At 28.7% G+C, this 24,615-nt stretch overlaps 1 protein-coding gene across 7 annotated transcripts; it reads right to left on the bottom strand.

Moving 5' to 3' along the window:
- Positions 1-373: 373 nt before the first annotated feature.
- On the bottom strand, positions 374-24,615 carry LOC129964145 (uncharacterized). 7 transcript variants are annotated; one of them, XM_056078848.1, is made up of 12 exons: positions 24,481-24,615; positions 23,251-23,460; positions 19,178-19,407; positions 14,678-14,842; positions 12,381-12,512; positions 12,087-12,239; positions 11,804-11,920; positions 11,509-11,625; positions 10,509-10,652; positions 6,643-6,802; positions 2,327-2,482; positions 374-625 (listed from the first exon to the last, which is right to left on the bottom strand). In XM_056078848.1, exons 2-12 carry the CDS (start codon positions 23,421-23,423, stop codon positions 523-525), a joined length of 1,650 nt encoding a protein of 549 aa, XP_055934823.1. In that variant the 5' UTR covers positions 23,424-23,460; positions 24,481-24,615; the 3' UTR covers positions 374-522. The 7 variants fall into 7 exon arrangements, with proteins under 7 accessions (XP_055934823.1, XP_055934822.1, XP_055934825.1 ...); XM_056078847.1 differs by having other exon boundaries at positions 12,381-12,548; positions 23,251-23,445; positions 24,481-24,606; XM_056078846.1 differs by having other exon boundaries at positions 375-625; positions 12,381-12,548.

Here is a 24,615-nt window from a genome sequence, read left to right as displayed (position 1 = left end):
ATTTTTTCTGGTAGCGATGGTGTACTGATCAAAGTCACAGGTTCAGGACTGCAGAATTATATGTTTAAAACCTGATTATTTCTACCATTTGGTGTTCTTTTCCTGTTATAATATCCTCCCACTGGTGCAATATGGAAATTTGGTAAGAAATTATATGTTTAAATATTATTCTTGTAATATGATGACCATTCAAAATTACAAATGGGGGGGGGACTTTTATAACATCACAATAGGATTTTGATCTGACTTAACCAACACCATATTTCAGAATTGCTAATTTTACCATTATAAATATTTTTGTTGTATCCTATGTTTAAAAGAGGTCTTGTGACAGTTTTGAAATAAATATCAAATCTGTTCTGAAGCAAAATATAATCCTTGGAATAAAAGAATCCTCAACCATTTTATTCCTGATTTTTAAATAACAAAAATTATTTAAAATTTTTGCAATCTATTACTTGTATTTGGAACAAATAGCCCTTTTTTCACATCAGTGCAACAAATGGTTTTGGTTAAAATATATCATCTAGAAATTACAAATGGCATCTTGAGATATTTCTTTGCTGGTTTCCATTGATAAACTTTTTCTGCTGTTTTGTCAATCTCATATTCTAAACAACCTAAACTAAAAAATAAATTTTTGTTTGAATATAAATTGTAACATATAAATATAATATAAATTTCCTTCAGTTTTTTTTTTTTTTTTAGGTAAGATTTAAGGTTAATGTCCAGTTTCTAGTCAAGCATGATGAAATCCCATAAAAGTTTACCATCTTGGATGGTTAGACATTATATTACAAAAGGCTTTTAAGGTTACAATTAAAAAAATGTCTAGATTGCCTTTAATAATTAATCACTCTAAAAAATTCAACTTTACTGAATGAACATTAACCTTAAGTCAAACTTTTTTTCCTATTGTTCTTGTAAACAAATTTCTAAAATATTTTATCTTTTATATGACAAGCATTTCTTTCCTGTTCTTAAGAAACATAATATTGGTAACATGCTTGAACATTTTTAATTTTGAGAGGTGTTTTTTGTGCAGTCCTTTGAAATGTTTGTTAACCTTTAATTGTAAGATTAAGTTAAAAATTTCAGTTATTTCCTCAGAAAAATATTTTTAAACAAATTTTAATAGACAAATAACTTGCATTAATTCAAAAGATTTACACCATTCACTTCATTTTGCTTTAATTTTCTTTCCACGTCTGTATACAACCAATTATATCTCAGGGAAGAGCAGCATATTTTAAAATGGAGATGTTTAAAAATTTTCAATCATTGCTTGATTCTGAACTTAAATCTGAATTTTAAATGCAATAAAATATCAAAAATTTATAAAAAGCATGTCTTGTTGTTTCTTTCTAAATTTGGAAGATTCGAGTCATTTCGTCTTATGGATTAAAACAGATGTAAGGTTTATTTCTTTGAATAATGACTCGAGTTGGGATTAGCGAGTGTTATCTTTTACTTTTGTTAACAAATGGTTTATCTACACTAACTTCATCAAAGTTACAGTATTAATCTCTTATAAAACTCCAAAATTTTAAAAATAATTTTTCTGAAAAATTATTTGAAAGGGTATTGAAAATATGCATGAAAAGCATATGAAATTTAAAATATATATATATATATATATATATATATATATTACAGTTTAAAACTCTTACACCTTAGATTTATGTTGCCCACAATTTTTTATACAGTAAGTGTATAGAGCCATCATCATTATCAATTCTAATACTGTATTTTTATGATATATAAATAGTTATTTTTTTATGATATATAAATAGTTATTTTAATTGAATTGATAAGATGAACAGTACTCCAGAATTTTTAAGTCGAAATAATTAAATTTTAAATGTGAGCAGATACTGTTCTTTTATATTTAAAGCATTCATGGGACTAAGGAGTTTTGTGTGGCACTGCTCTTACACTCAGTATTTATATTTATTGAATCGACACATTAAATAAACCGATGACTCTATTCTTTTATTTTGACATTCCCTATATTATCTTGGCTAGTGATTACATGCTAATTCCGTTAAAAGATTGAGTTTTGTTTAAGATGCCCCTTCATTTCGCCAAGGATGGCTACAGTCCTAAGTCGTTAATCAAGATGGCTAATCAGATAAAGGTGTTAAACAGTTATGGTAGAATCTTGACTTATAACTTTGGCGGTGTTGATATTTTTGATGACGTCAAAGGGCATCTTAAACTAAATTTCAACCAAAGACTGACATTCCGTTTTAAGGCAGTATTTAATTAATTGACAAATATTTAATATATAGATTTCTTTAAAATCACTTACAAAAGTTTTACTTACTACAAGCGGGAATACCTCTTGCATTTTCTTCGATAATCCAATGTGTAACACATTCTGGCAAAGATATTGAAAAAAGTATTTCCAACGGTATTTGAAGCAACACTGTTTATTTTACTTAAGCAGTCATACAGTTCGTCATCACATTTACAATTTAATCTGAAAGAAGACAATGGGAATATTCTTTTTAGAACTACACATTTTTTTTCTTTGAAGATAAAAGAAATTATTAGATTCGTTTTGTATTAATACATTCTGAGTGATTTTAGAATTAGCTGCTATTTTACTTGCTTCGTTTATTTGAATTCGAATACAGGTGGATCTATATCATATCTATAAAGCTTCAGTGATGGATGTTTAATATTTCTTTAACCCTTATGTTCATTTTGTATAGTATACCATTCATACAACTTTATAAAAATATACTACCACTATAAAATAATTTTTATAAAGTTGTATATATGGTATACTATACAAAATGAGGTATACTATACAAAATGTATAGCTACCTATATTCATTTTTTTTTTTTTTTTTGCTTTTCTTCAAAAAAGCAATCTTGCCACTATAAGGGTTAATCTTTCATGTATTCTGTTGTGGTTTTCATTACCTACGACGAGCGTCCTGAAGAAGAGGTATCAATGAAATAAAAATCCTAGATGAATTTCGTGAAGCAGCATGAAAAAAAAAAAAAAAAAAAAACAGACTGTTGCGACTTGAATCACTTTTTTACTTTTACTTTCTTTTATACAAAGTATAGCGAAAGTCTTGTAATTGTCATAAAAATTCGAACTCATTTTGATGAATATCCGTGCTTCACATTTCAAACTTCCCTGAGTTCCAAAAATAAATTTTTATTATTATGTCTGTTTGTCTGTGAACACGATAATTCAAAAACTTCTTGAACTAAACGGATGAAATTTAGTATATAGACTACATTTGTAGATTTCTTTCAAATTGTGAATGAAATCTATTTTATAGGACATTTGTTTACTTTGCTGTTCCAGTCATGTGAATTCGATGATTACGAAACGCGAAGAGCTTGATCGACAAAATTTAGTGCATAGGTATAGCATTTAAAATTTAAATTCTTATCAAATTTTGAGCCAAATCTCTCAAAATTTTGGTCATCTATCGATCTGTTCTTTCGCATGCATATAAACATAATCTACTACTATTATAAATGTGAAAGTTTGGATTGATGTTTGTTAGTCAATCACGCCAGAACGGCTGAACAGAATTGGATGAAATTTAGCTGAGAGATATATTATAGTCTGGAATAGGACATATGCTACTATTTATTCCGTTTAATTGAGTGGTTAATTGTTTATTAAGTAAAAACTAACTTTCCCGCCAAATGAGTAAAGCTTCAGAGTTTTTTTTTTTTTTTTTTTTCTTTTCCCCACGCCAATGAGATTAGGCTTAACATGATTTTGACTATCATTTCAAACGATTCTGTTTATTTTCTTAGTGTTCGATACATTTAAAATTAAACATTGTTAATTAATCGATCTTTCGAATTCATTCTGAAGTACTTTTGAATTAAAATAAAATAGAATAAAGGAAATTAAAAATTTATACCCCAACTGGCGTAGAAAATTCATACATTTGTGTTGCCCCAATTGGCGTTGAAAATTTACGCATGCGCAGGAGTAACAAAAGATAAAGCCATTCATGCTATAAATTCCGATCTATTTCCACGCGTGCGAAGTCGCGGGTATAAGCTAGTGACTCATAAGCGCAATGACTTAAATCAATGAAATTCGATATGTGAATGTGGGATTACAATTGTAATTCTATATCAAATTTTACTTTCAGTTTGTCGAATAAAAAAAAATCCTTTAAAATTCATATTTGCATGATAGATCTAGTAAAAATGTTATATTCATTTCACATATCTATATTTCGTAACTATTGTTCATTAATGCCATGCAAGACAATGCACCTTAACGGAGGTCCACAACTTTACGCGGATGAATTAGAATAAGAATTTTATGGAGAATATGGGTGCAAGTTTCGAGACCACTGTTGCTGATTCTGTTGCTACTGGCGATAGGCGAGGATCGAACTCGCAACCTTTGGGTTCGTAGCCGAGTAACAAGACCACTAGACAAAAGAAATTTCTCATGTCTCGTAGCTGTTATCTGGCTTATAAAGCGTCACCACATTACTCCCCCTTCAGTGCGTCGGAGGTGAGACGAACGATTTTTTGTCCTGTTTTTGCTGTTATTAGTGGTGATATATTGACTGTAGCGTCTTATCCATTTTTTTTTTTTTTTGGCTGATTATTTATCAGCTGCATTTTTTTATTTATTTATTTCTGGTAGAGGGCGCCACAACAGTTGTATGAAGTTTGCGTATTTTCGTCATCGGGTCACCAATGTTGCTACTGGCGGTAGGCGAGGATCGAACTCGCAACCTTTGGGTTCGTAGCCGAGTAACAAGACCACTAGACAAAAGAAATTTCTCATGTCTCGTAGCTGTTATCTGGCTTATAAAGCGTCACCACAATTCTATTAAATGTATTAAGAGCAATTTTTTGAATCTATAAAATGAAAAAAAAAATAATAATTTATATATTTTAATTTTTGTTGCTTTATGTGACATCTATTCTACCTAAATTTGATCTGTAAGATTAAAAGTTAATTGAAAAATTTTAATTCTATGTAAAATTTATGGAATATTTAGATCATAATGTTATCTATACTAATGTTACTCTTATTTCGCTAGTCCCTTGAGGAGGAAAAGGACCTAATCTCAATTATGCAACATCGAGGTTTTAAAAATGCTTTTACATGTTTGAATTGAAAGTTGTTGTCTTTGACAAATTTGTCTTTTATGGTTTTATACTAGATAATTTTGCAGTATGCCTTGTCATGAGCAGTCTCAACTAATTTTTTAAATATTTCTGTCTCCCCCACATTTTATTTAACAAGTTAAATTTCATTATTGTTCATTGCGAAATTATAAGCTAGGTGCCGAGCTCTTTCCTCCGTTATTGTATTGTTCGTTTTTGCCAATATGTATCTATACACTTTTAAGCAGAATTCTTTTTCACAAAATATCTTTCTAATGTTGTACTGAGTATCATATTTGAATTATTCTTTCCTAAACTACATAGAGCTGTCAAATGCTGTATTTATGCTTTAAATTTAACACTAAGCACTTTACAAGACTCTAATTTAAATTTTCTATTCTCATTTTGCACACTGATTTAATTGCTTATTTTATAGTTTTAGGATCAATATATTCTTGTTCCATAGCATATTATTGCACCTAGCTATTATGCTATTTCTAGCTCCGTGGCATTCTACTATACTCTGAAAAAAAACACCACAATAATTAGTAACGTATTGTATATCATGGATTAATAATCCATGATACTGCATATGGTTCTGAACCATGATATAGAATATGCTCCAACAAATTGGTAATTTTTACAGATTGTCTATAATTTCAAAACTCTGACCTCGAAGGTGAGATTCAATTAATAATATCTTGTCTTGTAATAGGGAATAAGAAAACCATTCACGAATTCCGAATAATTGAACAGATCTGTGGCCTTCTAAATTAATCTTAATTTTGGTTTAAAGAATGAAATTATTATTCTAATAAAGTAAAAATCTCTATATAATATAAATAGCTAATGTACGTGGTACAGAAATCTCTCTTATTATTTATTGTCGAATGGCAACATTAAAATGTAAACAGATAATTATGCGAACGTTTCAAACTGTTTCATTGAATGTTTTTGCAGCTTCACTTAATTCAAATTATTAGAAATGCTGCAAATTATTATTTCAAATGCAATGAAAACTTTTCGTTAGAAATGTTAGGAAGAAGGCTAGTATTTCATAAAGTTAGAGAATATACAAGATGTTAAAGAAATAGACTTCAAATAGAGACTTTAACAAGTAATAGTAGCTAAAGTAGACTTAATAGTCGGCAAACGGATAATCCGTATGACTTAGCTATTCCATATTAATCATTTATAAAAATCAATAATCTGGTACAGTTCTAGAGACAGGTACCATTTGGCAATTTTCCGCCAAATTTTACTCGCAAAGCCCCGCGGACGCTGTAATCTTCAGAATTTTATTTCTCAATATTATGAATATTTTCAAGAGACGCTGGAGACTTTATCTTTAAAGTTTGGCGCCAAATTTGGCTGTACCCGTCCCTAGGATTTAGCCCAATAATCTAGCCGAACAAGCAGGTTGCCAAAGACGGCTAGTATACTATAAGATTTCCCCTGTTCCACGAGTACAGTTGATAATAAGACAAGAATATAATTATAATGAGACCAGATGTATATACATACACTGTAAAAGGTGAAGTATTTGTCAGATTGTATTTGGATTCTCCGGGCATCATTAAGTCATCACATTTGTCATGAGCCCGGCAGCATCTGTCGACATCTGCAAAATATCCTAAATCGTCGTCATGCGTCGCAATGCTTCCGGACCCGCACCACTTCGTACCTGCATTAATTAGATAAGAAATATCATGTCAGATGACACGATATCTACAGATTTTGTAAAATTTTTTTAATAAACTCGATAAATTTCTTATATAATTACATTCACGGTACATTTGAATGTTTTCTGACTAAGAATATGTCGTACTTTTTGGAGGCATTTGTATCGAATTATTTTCAATTTTTATATAGATATGGCTATATAATTGTTTTATTTTAAGTGAAATATTCATAGAATTCAGTTTAACACTTTTTCTTTGACAAATATGATTTATATTATCGTACTTGCATTTATTTCAAAAGTCTGTGCAAATTTATTCATATCACTAGTTTAAAAACCGATTTCAATTATCACAAGTTTAATATCACAGTAAGTATCTGTATCATATTTCGATTATGAAATCCAATTCAGATGTCTGGTTAACAACAGCATAAAATATGTATGGCTTATATGGTTTGAAAATGTTAGATCCGCAAATTTTCCGAGGAGGATATTATAAATGAATACAAATGAAATATACAAATAAATTGTATATTTAATTTATCATATCCTTCTTGAAATAATATCCTTTATTCCTCCTCAGAATAATATCCTTCCTTATAAATATCCTTTATTTATTAAGGAAATATAAAAATAAATTTGTATTGTAAAGTGTTCTGATAACAAAAGAAGCTCTACATTATTATATAGAACTGACAAAAGAAATAAATTTTAATATAAAGAAGATATCATACAAATATAGTGATAAAGTGAACACTAGAATAAATCTTTAGAATTGCTTCGTTATTGGAACCAGAGCAAATGATGAAAGAATGTGCATTTAATATGAGACAAAATACTATTCTTCGTGACACCTTAAAGCGTTTTCTGTCATGATTTTCCCGATTTCAGCTATAATGTTATCTTTTACTTATTTAAAACATGGTGTATCCTGCACTTCTGAAAAAAAAGACAGGAAGACATTTCAGCTGCTCAGATCAAAGGATTTCGGGAGTCGCATATTTTAGAGCTCGCACTTTTTCCTGAAATGTTAGATCATTGCTTAAAAGAGAGATCCATTGATACTCTTAATGGATGTTGAATACATGCCAGATCCCCGACCTCGGGAATAAATGGAGAATTTTTGTACTCCAATCACGCATTATTAATGCTTAAATTTTGACCCAGTTCAATGTATTAAATACTCTTAAATATGTTAGAATTCTATTCTGAACTATTTAATTCCGCGCAATGATATATCAGTTATCATTTCCCATGACTCATTCATTGATTCAGTGGTGGATATAAGCATTTCAAGGCCTCCGGCTGTGCATATTATGAAGCCTCTCTTTTTATAAGTGGTCAATTTAGTTTCTTTTTTTAACGCAGTATTTAAAAAAAAAAACGCGTTAAAAATTATTCAATTTCAGTTACATATTTTAGTAACTTTGAAAATATATGTTTTATTCATACGGTATATTGTTGCTTTATGGTTTCATTAGTTACCACTTTTTTTTTACTTTTTCGGCAGTTTGTAGTCATTAATATCAATAGGTACCGAAAAAACAGGTATGAAACCTAATTATATCAGCTAAAAATCAAGAAAGGACAGCGATTGACAATAGGAATTTTTATTTATTTATTTATTTTGCTATAAAGTGATAGTTCTACGAACCTTCTGTTTAAATTATATTATTTTTGTTAAATTTTGCATATAAGGAAATATATTGCCTAGTTTCTGAACTAAGAAATATTACTAAGAAAAAATTTACTAAATTGAACTAAGAAATTGTATTTCTATCCAGTTTTCTTCCAGTGTTTAATTTCATGTTTTTTAGCAATTGAATTAAGGTTCGACTGATAAATACATGAAAATTTCATTTTTTTTTTGGTACTAAAAAGGATTAAAGCAAATATAAAATCTTTTTAAAAGAGAGCTTTGATAGCAGAATTGTAGACATATAATATGAAATCGTTATCTTTAAACATTAGCTTTTAATTTATAAAATTTTTAGTAAAAAAACTATTGCTAAAATTTAAAATTTAAGAAAATAACTTTTAAAGATATAAAAAATAGTATTAAAATCTCCATTATGCAAACATAAACATAAATGTATTTTCCCATGTAGATGAAAGTAGAAACAGAATTTAATTGATTTTATAAAGGAAATTGTGCCGGCATTCTGGCTTTGTGGAAGCTCATCTTCCCCGTGATCTGGGTATCCTGGGTTCGATTCCTGGTTCGGGTATGGTTGTTCATCTCCTGCGTTATATCTGTGAGGTGTGTGAGAGCCCCCCCCCCCGTAAAAAGGGTATGTGCAGGCAAATATGTGTGTGTCATCTTCCTGTGAATGAAGTTCGCCCCTTAAAAAGGGCTGTGACGCATGAGTAACTAAGACGCACTCTCGGCCCTAGATGGTGCTACTGAAATCAAGAGACTCTCTCTGGGCTTAAAATCGCTGACTTCGTCAGCGAGCTTGTCTATGACACGTGCCATAAAAAACAAGAAAATTGTTCAGAAGTGAAAAATAGTGAATAAAAAATATTCGCTATTTTCGCTAAAAACAACTTTAACATAATCACATACTTTAAAACTTGATTTTCGAACTTTTACATTCTCTTTCCTTTAGAGATAGAGAACAGAACGCCGTCTCATATCCCCGCATCCATACCATTCTGGTCACTGAACGATTTGATGGGCATGTTACTGGAATTTTATTAAATACCAAAATATTTACAGTAGGAAAAAAAATAATGTATTGAATTTACAAACATATAAGAAATGATAATAAAATGAAACCGTTTACAAAGATATTCTACTTTGAAATATTATAGAAAAATTATATGGAATAATAATATGCGGAAAGATATTATGTATGCAAGAAACACATGAATTCTGTGTTCACTTGTTATCATGACATAATAAATGAGGATGCAGTAATAAAAATCTAATAAAAAATAATTTGATTAAGAGTAATAAAGAAAATCTATATTTGATTGATATTTATGAATGCAAATGTATGTGAAGAAACAGTGGTGCTTTTTTTAATCCTTTTCTTTCCCTTTAGTCCTTGTGAATATAATACTTGATGTTGAAAGCGAAAGGCGATAAAAGATCTCTATTTTTCACTGATAAATTTAATTATCCTACTAATATCTTGCCTTGGATAGGAAGTTACTGACGACTCTTTTCAGCCATTTTTGTTCATGGCTTGGTGATGGTTTTTGGTACTTTTCTATTAACCGGTCGCAAGCGAAAAATCGCCAAATAATGTAGAATTCCGCCAAATTCGCATTTGGTTCACAAACCGTTAGCCGGGCGTAAGCGAAAAATCGCCAAACTATGCAGAATTCGCCAAATTTCTTGCGCCATATTCGAGTTTGGTTCAGAATTGGCGACATTTGAGCCCGGCTAACGGAAAAATACTTGGTTTTTATATATGCCAAGAGATTATCTTTAACATAATGAAGTGCCATGCCAATCCTACCACAACTGTATTGATCACTCTTCGTCAGATTGAACCTTTTAAGATAGGCAGGAAAAGGGCCGTGTTCTGAAAAGAAAATAATATCCTATCTGATCCAGTTAGTGGGATGAAGGTTAACTAAGGACAGGATATTGATAAAGTCTCTATTTATAATATATATAGTCTCTATTTATAATATATATGTGCATGTATTTGTCTGTCTACCAAAGGCGGCTTGTATTTCATTAAAATGCTTATATTACCTGGCATTATTAAATTCCATACACCAGCTTCAGTCGTTGTGAACTCTAAATACATCGAATTTTCAAAGTTGATGCCGGATTCTGCTGTTTTATTCCTTTCAAAAAACTTTTCAGATCGATTTTCTTTTGAAGAATCGCTAGAGTCTAAAAATATAGAAAAATTTTAATACATAACTTAGCCTTTATTTTCTCTACGTATGTTAGCAACTTCACTATAACAGAATTATTAATTTATAGAAATATTATTCTGAAAGGCTGAAAATGTTGACTTTCATTTTTTTTCCCACTTTATGTTACAGTTGTATATATTATTTAAAACTAGACAATAAGTTTTTCCAATGAAAAAAGTGTTTATTTCAATAAAATGAATATAATTTTACCTTCTGAAACTAAAAAAAGGGATTGTTTTTTTTATAAATACACATTTTTCAAATCTCTACTTTATCAAATCGAAATATTTAATTCAATATTATCATGTTTTTAATCATGTCCAAAAAAAGCATAGAAGCAAGAATGATGTTGAATTCTCATATTTCACTTTGAAGCTTGAAAAATTGTTTGTCTTCATGATTTTAAGGATTATTTTTATAATTACTCTACGGATTTCAAAACCGGCACCAATGATTTTGCTTTACAAATGAAGAACAAAAGAAGCAGACCTGTTCATTTACAATAATAAAATGAATTATAAACAAATTTATATTTTAAAAAACTTCGGTGAAAGACGCTTCTCTGTTATATCCTGATAGTTGACTTATATACCATTAAAACATGATAAGTCATCTCATCAAGATATAACAGAGGAATGCCTTATAGTTTTCGGCATATACTAAATCATCATATCACTAACATAAATAACTTGAAAATTAAATATACTAATGCAGTTTGTAATAAAAAAAAAGTTTCTTTATGTTTTAGTTGTACTTTACCGCATGACAAAGTTATTTTCTACAATTTTAAGCAACGCATAAAGAAGAATATATCAGAATTTCTTTTTTACCTCTGGCACCGGAAAGCAAACTCCATAGATTCCAAACCGGACTTATTGGACTTAAAAATTCAATGCCAGATTCCATTTTTTGATTCTTAGATTTATAGGATTGCTTCTCATTTTTCTCTGTAACAAGAACTGAGCTTGAATTGCCACCAGAAAGAATTAAACTTACTAATGCAGTTTTCAATGATAAAATCTTATGCTTGCTTCCAAAAATAAAGAAATTATGTTCCGTATCCTACTACAAAGTTATAGTTTAAAATATCAAATGAATAAGAATAAATTAGAATTTTTGTTTTACCGCTGGCACCGGAAAAGAAACTCCAGAAGCTCCAACCCGTATTTATTGGACTTAAATTTGCAATGTCAGACTGTGCATTTTGATCTCCAGGTTTGTCAGATTGCTTCTCATTCTGATCTGCAACAAGAATTGAACTTGAATTGCCAGATGATCCCGTGAGGAATTAAACTTACTGATGAAAAAAGATTTTAAAAAGGTCTTTTCTTATGTTCCATTCTACAATACAAAACTATTATATTTCTGAAGTTATAATAATACATGAAGTTTATATCAGAATATTTACCGCTGGCACCGGAAAAGAAACTCCAGAATCTCCAACCCGTATTTATTGGACTTAAAATTATAATGCCAGACTGCGTATTTTGATCTTCAGATTTGTCAGATTGCTTCTCATTTTGTTCTGCAACAAGAACTGAGCTTGAATTGCCAGATGATTCTGTAAGGAATTAAACTTGTTGATGTAGTTTACATTAATAAAGAATGAAAAAAAAATCTTTTTTTAATTCCATATCACAATATAAAGCTATTATATTTCTACAGTTATAATAATACATGAAGATTATATCAGAATATTTACCGCTGGTACCGAAAAGTATACTCCATAAACTCCAATTCGTTTTTATTGGACTTAAAATTACAGTATCAGTCTCTGTCTTTTGATGTTCAAGTTTGTCAGGCTGCTTGTCAGTTGAGTTGGCTTCATTTTGCTCTGTAATAAGGATTGGGCTTGAATTGTCAGATAATCCTATAAAGAATATCATTTCTATAACAATAAAAGCTTTTAGTCTTATTTAATATTTTAAAACGTCTATGAGAACTGTACATAGATATTATTGATTTTCTTGTTTAAAATTTTCTAAATAATAGATGCCTATCATATAATTTAATATTAACTTTAAAAACTGATGGATGTTATTTTTTTATTTCCCAATTTAAATTAGATATTGGATTTTTCCAATAGAGATTATTCCATCCAGATTTTTTTTTATCTATTACAAAGCTTGGAAATTTAATAATGACAATCCGATAATTACATCTGACACAACATGAATAATAGCTTGAGATGCTTATAACCTTTTCATGCTGTGTACCAGAACTATGTGCAAGATGTTCCCAGTGATATGAAAATTATAAAATACTTGCAACAGAATCTTTTTTGCTGATTGTTCAGGAAGAAAGGCTTATCTATTTGATGCTTGGAAAAGTTCGGTATCAACCTAAACAGATTTTGTTTTCTCGCTAGAGTTTGGACGTTATCCTCTTGCTCAAAGAGAAAGAAACAAGTTCTTGGCATTCACTACCAAGATAGTCTAGAGATTCTGAAACAATATTTTGCTCCATCCTCTCCATTGACAAAATTATTTCTACTTTCAGATATTCTACGACTTTAGCATCGCTGGAAACAAGTATACTACGCTGGTGATTGTATCGAAAAATTATAAAAGTTTCGACCTTGTATATACCTTGTATCACATGAAATTATATGGTTGAAATTAAATTTGAATTTCCAACCTTTGAATTACACAAGACACAAACAACCTTAATGTTTCAACTAAGAGTCTCTTCTAGGAAAGCAATAATTTCAATAATAGAAAGCTTCAATATTTATTTGATTCATATTTGTTTTATGTAATTACATATTTTGTCACATATCAGTAGTAAAGGAAATAAGAGAAGATGAAGAAGATGGCAATTAATTTTTTTTCGCTAATCTTATAAAACATTTATAGGTTGGCAAAACTGTCTGTTCTCCTCTCTTCATGTGACATATATGATTCCAAAATCATTCAAAATGTTCTCTAAAGTTGATTATTGGACCTAGAGATACAAAATTTGGTATTATTTGTAATAAATGTTGCTTTTGTGGTCTCCACGAAACTTTCTAACATGTTTTTTGATAAAGATTTTATCTTTTCTGCCCCTTCTCCAGCTCCCGCATAAAATTTTGGATTTTGGACAACGCTATGAATACTAAAAGCTCTCAGAAATTTGTTCGCAGTTTGCAGAATTGCGTGCTTTATCGGAAAATAAGGAAAACCATTACTTTTTTTATTATTAACCGCATACCATTGGCGAAGAAAGCTTACAAAAGAGCCTGTTTGGCACTTAATCGCTTGGATACAGTTAATGGTTTGGTTATATTAACGTCCCGTTTGAAGCAACACTAGGGCTATTTTGGGACGGACCTCGTAATTTTGAACAATGATCAGATGACAAAGACGGCACCTGAGATGGCCCATTCCTCTCCAAACCTCCACACAACTCCTGCTGGAGGACGTTTGGCCACGACTGATTTAGACCACGACCACGACTGCACCAGACCAGCTTAAACGGCGGTTCAAAGGTGTAATCGGATCTCGAACCTGAAACCCTTCGGTTCCGAAACCGAGTCCTTACCACCAGGCAACCGCGGTCCACAAACTGGGTTCAGAATAACAATTATAGTCGCAAGATCCTATACAAAATTTCATTTATTTAAATCAATGCGTTTTTGAATTACCACCTTCACATACATGCAAAAGTACAAACCGTTAGATTGCCACTGTCTTGACAAATTTCAATGTTTCAAATTTGTCAAGATACATTTTACATACAGATATACATTTTAGATGCTAAATCAAATTTTATCTAACCAGTTCTTTTCGAATTGTAGTGATCGTGTTAGCTTGTATTCGGGCATCGGGACTCTCTCTGAATGGATTTTGTTTTACTAGATTTCACCGTTTTTCCAGATTCAAAGACCACTTACCAGATTTCATCTGCTAGCTTAAAGCGTTTTTGAATTATTGTGTTCACAGACACTTTTTAAATGAGTAAATTGTTTATAAAAAAGTAGCAGGAAAAAATCTATATTAAATATTTAAAGGTGCAAACCTCTATTTACTAAGAACAAATTCCTTAAATCTGAGCTCTCGGTAGTTGCTTGGAAAGTTGTCTCAATAGACACCTCCTTCAAATTCTCGTACAGGCCAGAAGATAGTTTTGAATAAATGCCATTTTCATTTCTGTCAGGAATTCCGCTTAAGATTTCATTCTTTTCTGAATTCAAATAAGGAACATATATCATTGAAAAAAGGATTTGTATTTAGTGCATATATCATTGAAAAAAGGATTTGTATTTTAGTCTCGCTGTATTTTAACAATAATAAAAATTGATAGCATCGTAATGCTTATTGTCTAGTATAAACTTTACCATGTTTATATACTATCCATGAATTGCATAATACTTATGATTGCATAATATCTGTAAATTGCGTCATGGTACATGGAAGATTAAACCATATACTAAATGTTCTACAGGATAAACCGCCAATAGACCTGCAGCTAGCAAATTTGACAGGCACTTATGTTTAGAGTAGTAGGAATAAGAAAGAGGTAATTCAAAATATTAATTACATTTTTAATAAAAAAAATTAATCGAAATATTAGCGATATTAATATTGGAAACCCACTTTTATTCACTTTAAAATTTAATTTGGCTTTTCCGTAACATTAACATTATACATCTTAATTATGTATAATTTTTCTATAATTTTGTTACATTTGTTAAATTATTTTTAATATAATTTTTTAAAAAATATATATTTTTCGTTGTATTTTAGTAACTGCATTTATTCGCACATTCGCTGCACAGATTTTTTTTTTTTTTTTTTTTTTTTGACAGAAATGTTGAAAGTTGTAGAACAGCAAAGGCCGTTATATCCGATTAAGAAAACAGTTCATTTCAAAGATATTAAATACATTTTTGAGTGTGTACATGATCATTGCTATAATTAAGAGCAAATTAATAGAAATAAAGTAAAGATATTCATTGGAAATGAATATTATTTTAATATCTATTTTATTATTCATTAAGCTAAAAATCTGATGCGAAAAAGAAAATAATCGTCACCAAAACATTTTAATATTTGAAAAAATTAAAACCTATAAAATTTTTTAAATATATATTCTAATTATTCTTATTTTTTTATATTTTTTGCAATGTTTTTTTTTTGTGTGTGTGTGTATTTTCTTTCCTTGCATTTTAGTAAAAATCGTTTGGTTGGATAAATATCGTTTGGTCTTTTATTACAATTTCTCTATAATTATACCAGAGTTAAATTAGTTTAGAATTTCGTTTATAATCGAAACGTTCATATCAAAAGTATGAAGTAATATTAAAGCTTTCAAGTTTATTTTCATATTCTTTTTTTATTTGTATATGTATGGCTATACATGTATATATATGCACTCATACATATATAATTAAATATATTTCATAACCAATTTTGGTTCAAAATGACGAATTTCTGTAAGTATTGAACTATTTTTTAAATAGTTTTTAGAATTTATAGCAGATTTCATTACTCTTAAATGAATTGGTTTTTCCAGCATCATTGCTGCATTTTGTAATCTAATGTAATAATTAAAATTCCTTTATTTCGTAATTTTTTCTTTATAATTTCATGAGTAGATTTTTTTGAGAAACATTTTTTGAGATGTGAATTTTTAAGAACTATTCACTTGCGTTTCAAAGTGGGGAGAAAAGTAGCAAATACTATATGGAGTGAAATGAAATCACACGAAGAATAGAGCGTGTAAAGTAATGTGTAATTAATATTAATTCACAAGGCAATTTGATCTCGCATTTGTCACCTAATATAAATGATGTGAAAGGGCGCTGTATTTTTATTTTGTCCAATTATTTGAGTAAAAAAAAACGTACTATTCGACTCCTATCTGTAATCTGACATTTATATATCAACTCTCAGAACAATTCTAAATTATTAAAGACATAAAAAAAAAAAAATCGAAGTGAAATTTTTAAGCCTAAATAACACAAAACCGGCTTCTTTCCCATTTTATCGAATATTTGTTTATAAACTAACCTATAAAAATAAAATTTAATATTGTGAATAAGTTAATAAATATTTATAATTTAAAAGAAATACCTAAACATTTGGAAAATTAGTTTTTGTTTAATAATTTCAAAGAATGTAAATAATTTAAACTTTTTTTTGAACACGATAAGTAAATTAGGCGAAGTTCCTGAATTTCAACAATCTAAATAAATTTATTAGAGTTAATTTAAAATCAGAATTATATTATCAAAGAAAATATGAAACAAAAAGAAAACAATTATTTAAATCAGCATAAGAATTGTTCTTTACCTTATGAGTAACAATAGAAGATGCGCAATGAATATAAAATTTAAATTGACATGACCCATGATTATTAGACGAGCATGGATTTATTTATTTATTCCACACAAATAAATAATTAGTGAATTAGATTTTTTCATTTTTTGATATTTTGTAATAAATATTAAAAATTTTTTTCTTTTCGATAATTGATTTTTTAAATGTTTTTCTTCTAGTAGAAAACATATTAGCTGGAGACACTATATAACCCACTAAAAGTTCAAAATATAAGCCGATTTGCTACGAATTTCAAATTTAATTATTGAGGCATTTTAAATCTATTTTAATAGAAACATGAACACACTTAAAATTCTACAAAGCAGTATTCAAACACATTCTGTAATACTTTCTAGGATTATTTAAAATACTTTCATTTGAAACTTCCCTCAAGCTATTTTCCAAAATGTTAATTCTGATTTTCTTTTAAGTTGCGAGTCTTTCTTAACAAGCGTGGGTTCCATAAAAGTCCTAATTAAACACTGATGTCTGCAGATACATTTATGAATTTTTATATTTTTATAAATAAAATTAATCTAAAATGTAATATTGGATATTGAAAAATTTATAAGAAAAATTATTTTCTATTAATTAGATTAATGGCATATTCTTCTTAATATTTGTTAATCTCCATTTGATTTACTCGTTTCAACATATTTCTTAAATCTTTGTATAGATATTCAGAATGAGGTATTTTCAAAATATTTCATATTAACATAATTTATCAACGTGTTCCATGTGTAAATAATTCATTAATAGATTTTTGCCTTATTTCGAGCTAACTAAGATTTAATGATATAAATGAGCTCCATTTTGTAACTTATCAAAAACACAACAAAAGATGCCCATTACATTTTTATAATGTTTTTTGTTTCATTTCCAGTTATTTTCTTAACGTATTTAAAAAGAAATATAACACTAATACTAGTAATTTTGGTTGTTTTAACTTTAGTTTTTTTTTTTATAACTTATCAAAAAAAAATTAACCAATATACTTTTTGTCTTAACTTTTATGAGAAATAAAAATATTATTTTGCATTCTTTTTCCGCCTTTTTTGTATATTTTGCATATTATATTCGGCAACGGCAACATCGTGATGTTTCGGAGTTCCACGGTGTGACAAAGTGGTCACGAGCACCTCTACATCATAATTTGGAACAGTTACTTTAATTTGTATGGAAAGATTAAATTTAATTGAACTAGTTTGGACTAGCGCATAAAGTTATAACGTCATGAAATTTGGTATAGTTATTACATTAGTATTTTTTAAGATATAATTATTAATATTAAATAATATTTAGATTATTTATGGAGTAAATAGAACTCTAATGGTGCACGTGCCTTTTTTCTATGGGGACTGATTTAGTTATTTTAAATTATTTATTTTCAAAAAATTCCAGAAAGTTTCACGCGTGTAGCTAATCGTAGCTATCTAAGGTCGAAACAGGAATAATTTTTTTGATTTTAATCCACCAGATTGATAACAGAGTTAGTGAATTCAACAATGATTCTTTTAAATGCAATTTTAAAAGCTTTTTATTGTTATTTATATCTTACTCATGATAACAAAAGTTCATTCATAAAAACTTTTTGTATCTCATTGTATCTATTATCGTATCAATTAACGATTCATTTCGTAAAAAAAATATTTTTTAAAAATTTTATATATATATTACGAGAAAAGTTTCTCTTCCTTTCTTTTCTTTCTTACCTTTTGAGAAATGTCGGGTTTTTTTAAAGATATCTACCTTTGACATTTAGGACTGTACGATTTAAATGGTGCAAATGGCACTAAAAGATTGCATGCTTTCTGCACCCAAAACGAACTTATAAATCGCTGCCAAAAATTTACTATATAAAATCTTAATAAAAAATATTTCTACTTTATGACTGTACCTTACCTAACTACCAGCTGGAAATATCTACTTATTGAGAAAATTGTTATCACAATTTAAATTATTCATTCAAGTAAACTCGATTGGTAATGTTTATGATAAACAAGGCTTATGAAAATGACAATTCGATTTTTCAAATGCCATTTGAAATTTTATAAAATACAACCAAAGAAGTCAATCAAAAATTAAATAAAATAGGAATTATTTAATAATCCATTTCATATATAATTCATTATTTTTAGAAACGGTATTATATCTCATCTCATTAATAGAAATGCATCTTCTTTTCATTCAAACTCACCATTACTATTTTTGCTATTCACTTCCTCGGAGCTTCTTGTTGTCGAATCCACAATTACGGTTAACTCATTGTCTTGACTATTAACACTTTTGAATGATGGCGATCTGTCAACGTTATTATCATCTTTTTTTGCCGATAATTTGGTGCTTTTCTGTAAAAGCAAGTCGCATTTGGATAATTTATCTTCTAATTCTTCTTGACTGGATCTCTGGTTATGGTATTCACCTATACTACGAAGAAAGTAAATAAATGCTGAAAAATATTTACAGAAAGGACAACAATATTTAAATAGATGAAATGTATTTATGATTCACTCCATATTGATTTCGCCATCTCCATATGAAAAAAAAAAAATCTTTTCACATTATAAAATTGTGAAAAAATATACATTTTAGAATTCTCTCATCACTTAGGAGGGTAATTAATAATTAATGGCGAATAATGTGATTAAGTAATATAATTAACATGTAATTAAAAATTAATTTAAGGCTCTTAAATAATAAAAAATGATTTTTGTTGATTTGTAATAATCCATAAGCTGTCCCCCCCTTTGTTTGAAAATAAAAATTCAGTATGAAAAATCAAGAATATTCTTATCTGAAATATCTATATATATCTCCGGGGGTTCAGCACAAGTATATGGATGAGAAATTTTCAGATAAATAAGCATATTCTTGTTTCCCTGAAGGATACAATAATGGCAATGTTTTCATCGTCGATGATGGAACGCATCTTTATTACGGAAAAGGTTTAGGGAAGCATCACAACCGCCTATTTTGGGAGGAGTTGGTGCAAAGACACGTGATCACTATTATATAATTTATCTATATTATACTCATGTTATTATTCGCAATGATTATTCTACTCATCGTACGATCAAATGCTGGAGAGGGATGATTCTTTTATGCCCTATTTGCGAGATATACTGATTTAAACTGATCAAAAAGTTTTTATTTACATTTGAATGAATGAACCGATCAATTTACGAAAACACTTACTTTTTCAATATGTTGGGAAAAAATGTTGCTTAAAACATCTAAACAACTTATAAAGATTACAATGTGCAAAAAGGCTGTCATTAAATGCCTTCTCTGTGTAATGGAATCATTGATATCTTTACAGTTGGGTTCAGGAATTAATGGGGAACTAAACATCATTTTATTAAAAAATTATCATAGTTGCTCGACTTGGTAAAGTTGTTTCAGTTTATGGTACAATATAGCATATATTATCATTCGAACACAGCCGAAGTTACCTGAACTGTCATATTTCCTCGCCATCTCAAATATGGTATTTCCGAATTTATATTTATTTATTAATTATTTTTTAAAGGTTGAGAAGCAACTTGGTAGTTTTAAATAATATTATTTAATTGATAAATTTATAGTAAATTGAAAACAAATTGTATTTTTATTTCTTAAAAAAACTGTTTGAATCATATTTGTGTGAACATGCGTAGACATGTACTAAATGTGCACAACAATAATTTTCATCTGCTTAAAATTATATGAGATTTTCATTTTTGGTTAGTGTTCAGGGTTTCTTAAATGAGCTCATAACCATCCTTAATTTAATATACTATTTTTTAAAAAAATTAATTAAACAGTCCTGCATTTTTAAAATAAAGTTACGTCTTTGAATACAAAATATGAATGGCAAGTATTTACTTCTAACAAAAAATATATAAAAGAAACTTTTATAGTCTGCCAGTAGAAACTTCTATGCATAGGCCGTAATAAGATTATTTGAAACAAATTTAACTAAGGATGTTTTTTTTATTATAGACAAAAATCCAAATTTGTTATACATAATATAAAAGCTATAAATTTATTTTCTGTGGACAAAGAAGAAATATGATAGAAGAGCGTTAGCGTTTATCTTTATGATTTAATGAAATCTATCGTCAAACTTTTTATATAATAGTAATTTATACTTTTTACCATAGCATTGCTATGACAATTGAAATATGTAAATCTTGAAATTGAAATAAATGTATTGATAAGTTATAAAGAGAAATAAATGCTCCTAAATATTATTATAAAAAGACCAGAAAATAACTCAAACAAAATATTTTAAGAAATTGATTATATTATCTTTTAAAATATAAATTCAAAGTTCAATATTTTGAAAGCAGTTGAAAAAATGTGTTTCATATAACTGAAATGCCTCAAACTTTGAAATCAATCAATGTATCACAGTTACACAAATCGCGCAAATTCCAAGCTGATTTATGATTATCCAATAGCAAAATACATTCTCTATTAACAGCCTATTAACTTTCTCTGTTCGGTAACCACAGAGTTCGTATTACTTTCATGAAAGTACAAAAATACATTCAACCCTCCAAACACGTGCTGTCTCAGCACCTACGCAAATTATTCTATGCACCTGTTGTAGAGATAATTTGTACTTGAGATTTAACGTTCTCCGAGACTAAGTATATTGAAATGACATAGTTCTTAAAGGCAGACATCAGTTTTTCAAAGTTAATACGCACGATTTAAGTGAGAAAAGTATTAGATTCTGAATTGCCACTTTCTAGAAACTTTTATCAATTCAGTCATTTTATAAGGAATCGAAACGACTTTGAAGAAACTTGTGATATTAGTAAATGATCTAATTAATACAATAATTTTGTATTTATCGAAAAAAAATGTTAGAAATATTGTGGGTTATCTTCATAGTGCATTTGGAAATAAGGTGACAAGTAAATCGATGCATTTTGTAGTAAATTAATTTACAGAAATCATTTCGATTTCTTAGGTAATAATTATTCGTCCCTATAAAAATAATAAAATGCGATACAATAACCTACTTTTAGATACAACAATATAAATTTATTGATTTTTGGGAAAAGATATCCTCAAATTATCATAATCTTAAGTAAGAGAATTTCAAATATATCCCGAAGAGAATAATGGATGACTATGTTATATGTAGTGATGTCAATATTGACTAAAGCTACAATGATCTTTTTTTAAAGACGCATGCATTCATCAATTGGGCTGTGGAAAAGCTTTCAAAAAATGTTTTTAGCCATAAAAAATCTAAAGAGAATGGTCGGCCGGGTCTAAGGGAATTTATTGAAGTATGGTTTCTCACATATACTTCAATAAATGCCTTATATCTTCCTCTTCCCTGCTTAAAATTAAGGACCTTAGGATACCTTGCATAGCATTGGCAATAGCTGGATATGGAATGTAGATCTTTGACGTGATTCTGCCATTCTATTCTATCTATCGTGCAAGTACACCTTTTGAATACTTTTTCCGAATGATTGAAACTAAAATTTGTCCTGCAATACATTTGCAATCACATCGAATTTCTCTGATTTAAGTCATTGTTTCTAGGAGTTATTACTTTTGCATGTATATCAGACAACCGATAGGCAAGCGAGGAATTATTTGATAGCTTTGGTTCAACATTTGATGAGAATCTAAATTTTATATAATAAACCTGTGCATCATATTTTATCTCTGTGCCTTTACGTTTTATAGTTAGCGAATTCCTAGTATTAGCCCAGCCAAACAAATTTTCTCTCATTAGATTTCCTTCAAAATTTGATAAAAATCTACAAATTTGTTCTAAATTTCATCCCTCTAGCTCAAAGCTTTTTTGAGTTATTGTGCTCCCAAATAAACATACATAATGCTAAAAATGTGTTTTTCGAACTCATGCTGGTCTAAACGTCTAAGTTCTTCAAAATCTCTAGTTCATTAATGGTTACAAGACTTTCTCTATTTTTCATATAGAGAAAGTAATAATATCTCTGAAAACTCATGGTATTTTAAGGTAATAATGATAACAATTAATTAATAGAAAGAAAATTCCAAATAGAAGATAGATATTTTCAAAAAAAAAATCCTTCCTGTTATTTTCATATTTTTAATTATTTTAAGAAGCATTCCTGCTCACAAATTGCTGTCAACCAAATTGTAGTTATAGGATTTTATACAATTCTAGAATTTTTATAAGAAAATTCTTTATTTTCAAATGAAACTGATTCTTCTTAATGTCTTGATGATTTGCTCAATGAAATTAAAAGCAAAACATTGGTAAAAGTAGGTACTTACTTGTCCAAGAAATATCGGCATTTCAAAATTTCTTCATCCGTCAGTAAACTATTCAGAAGAGGTCTTTTTAGTGGATGAAATTTTTGCCCAGTTGTTTCAAAGGGGAGGATATTTAAATCCGAGTAGCAATAACACACAGAGAACACGGTTGCGAGAACAACTATAAATTTCATTCTTTAGGACTCCACCGTGTATCTATAGAGTTAAACCCTAGTTGTAGATAAAAAAACAGTGACATAGCTATGGATTAAAATTTAATTTAACATACGAAAAAGCAGCGCTATTGACTTCTTTTTTTATTTCCTTTTCTGAGGGATTCTTGGACTTTTTAAATTTTTCTACTATAAAATTGAAAAATAAATAATGAATTCATTATATAGAAATACATATATATAGTTTTAGCTGATAGTTATACAGTTAATTTTAGCATGAAATCGTTTATAGTTTTATTCTGATAAACCAGATAATCTTCAAACTCAATAGAGTGAAATCCATGCCTGTTGTAGGTATATAATTATTTATTTTGTCTGATAATTATATACCTACTTTTGTCCTTGATAATTTTTCTCTCAAAAAATATATAAAATTATCAAAATTAATCTATTAAAATAAAGAACTCCGTTACATGATAAGACTGTTTATGCATCTAACATCAAACTTCTTACATTATGCTGTGATAAAATATCCAATTTTTTTTTCTCCTATAAAATGAGCAAAGATACCAAAATTGAATTGGTATATGTCGTATACGTGAGTACGAATTGAATTTATTTCATATTTTCTATTTGTGTATATATTTAAATATTACAGATTGCCTATGTAAAGCTATTTATTCCATGTTACGATTACTATGTTGATCCATTTACAGTATCCAAGAATACGATATGTTACGATTCCATCTAATAATACAAATTCAGTATTATTATAATTTACTACAACGATAAATTATTTTTACTAACTCTACTAATGTCATATTTATTACCCTTGTTAAAACAAAGAAATATTTAAGTCTGGATGTCTCTGTGTATCTGCCACCAACATTCCTAACAGATCGTTGAATCTAGTACATCCACGGTACAAGTATATCTGAATCATAAGAATTTCCATTCCAGGGACATTTTTTAAAATTTTAATTATTTAAAAATTGAATCAAATTTCAACGTTTTCAATAATTTTCAATGATTTCCGAAATATAATAATTAATGAATGATACAAATAAAAGTAACGAACCTGGATAAGAACATGAAAGCCTCCAGAGAACAAATGATTTGCTACAGTTAGATCAAGCTAACCATAAAGCATATTGATCTTCGAAAAGAAATTTTCATTGCTGTTGTCCACTAAACTAGCAAATTCTGATATTTT

This window comes from Argiope bruennichi, chromosome 3 (genome assembly GCF_947563725.1).
Source record: "Argiope bruennichi chromosome 3, qqArgBrue1.1, whole genome shotgun sequence".
In the NCBI taxonomy this organism is placed as follows: domain Eukaryota; kingdom Metazoa; phylum Arthropoda; class Arachnida; order Araneae; family Araneidae; genus Argiope; species Argiope bruennichi.
Note: the sequence above shows the minus strand (reverse complement) of the source record. Positions and strands in the feature narration are given on the sequence as shown.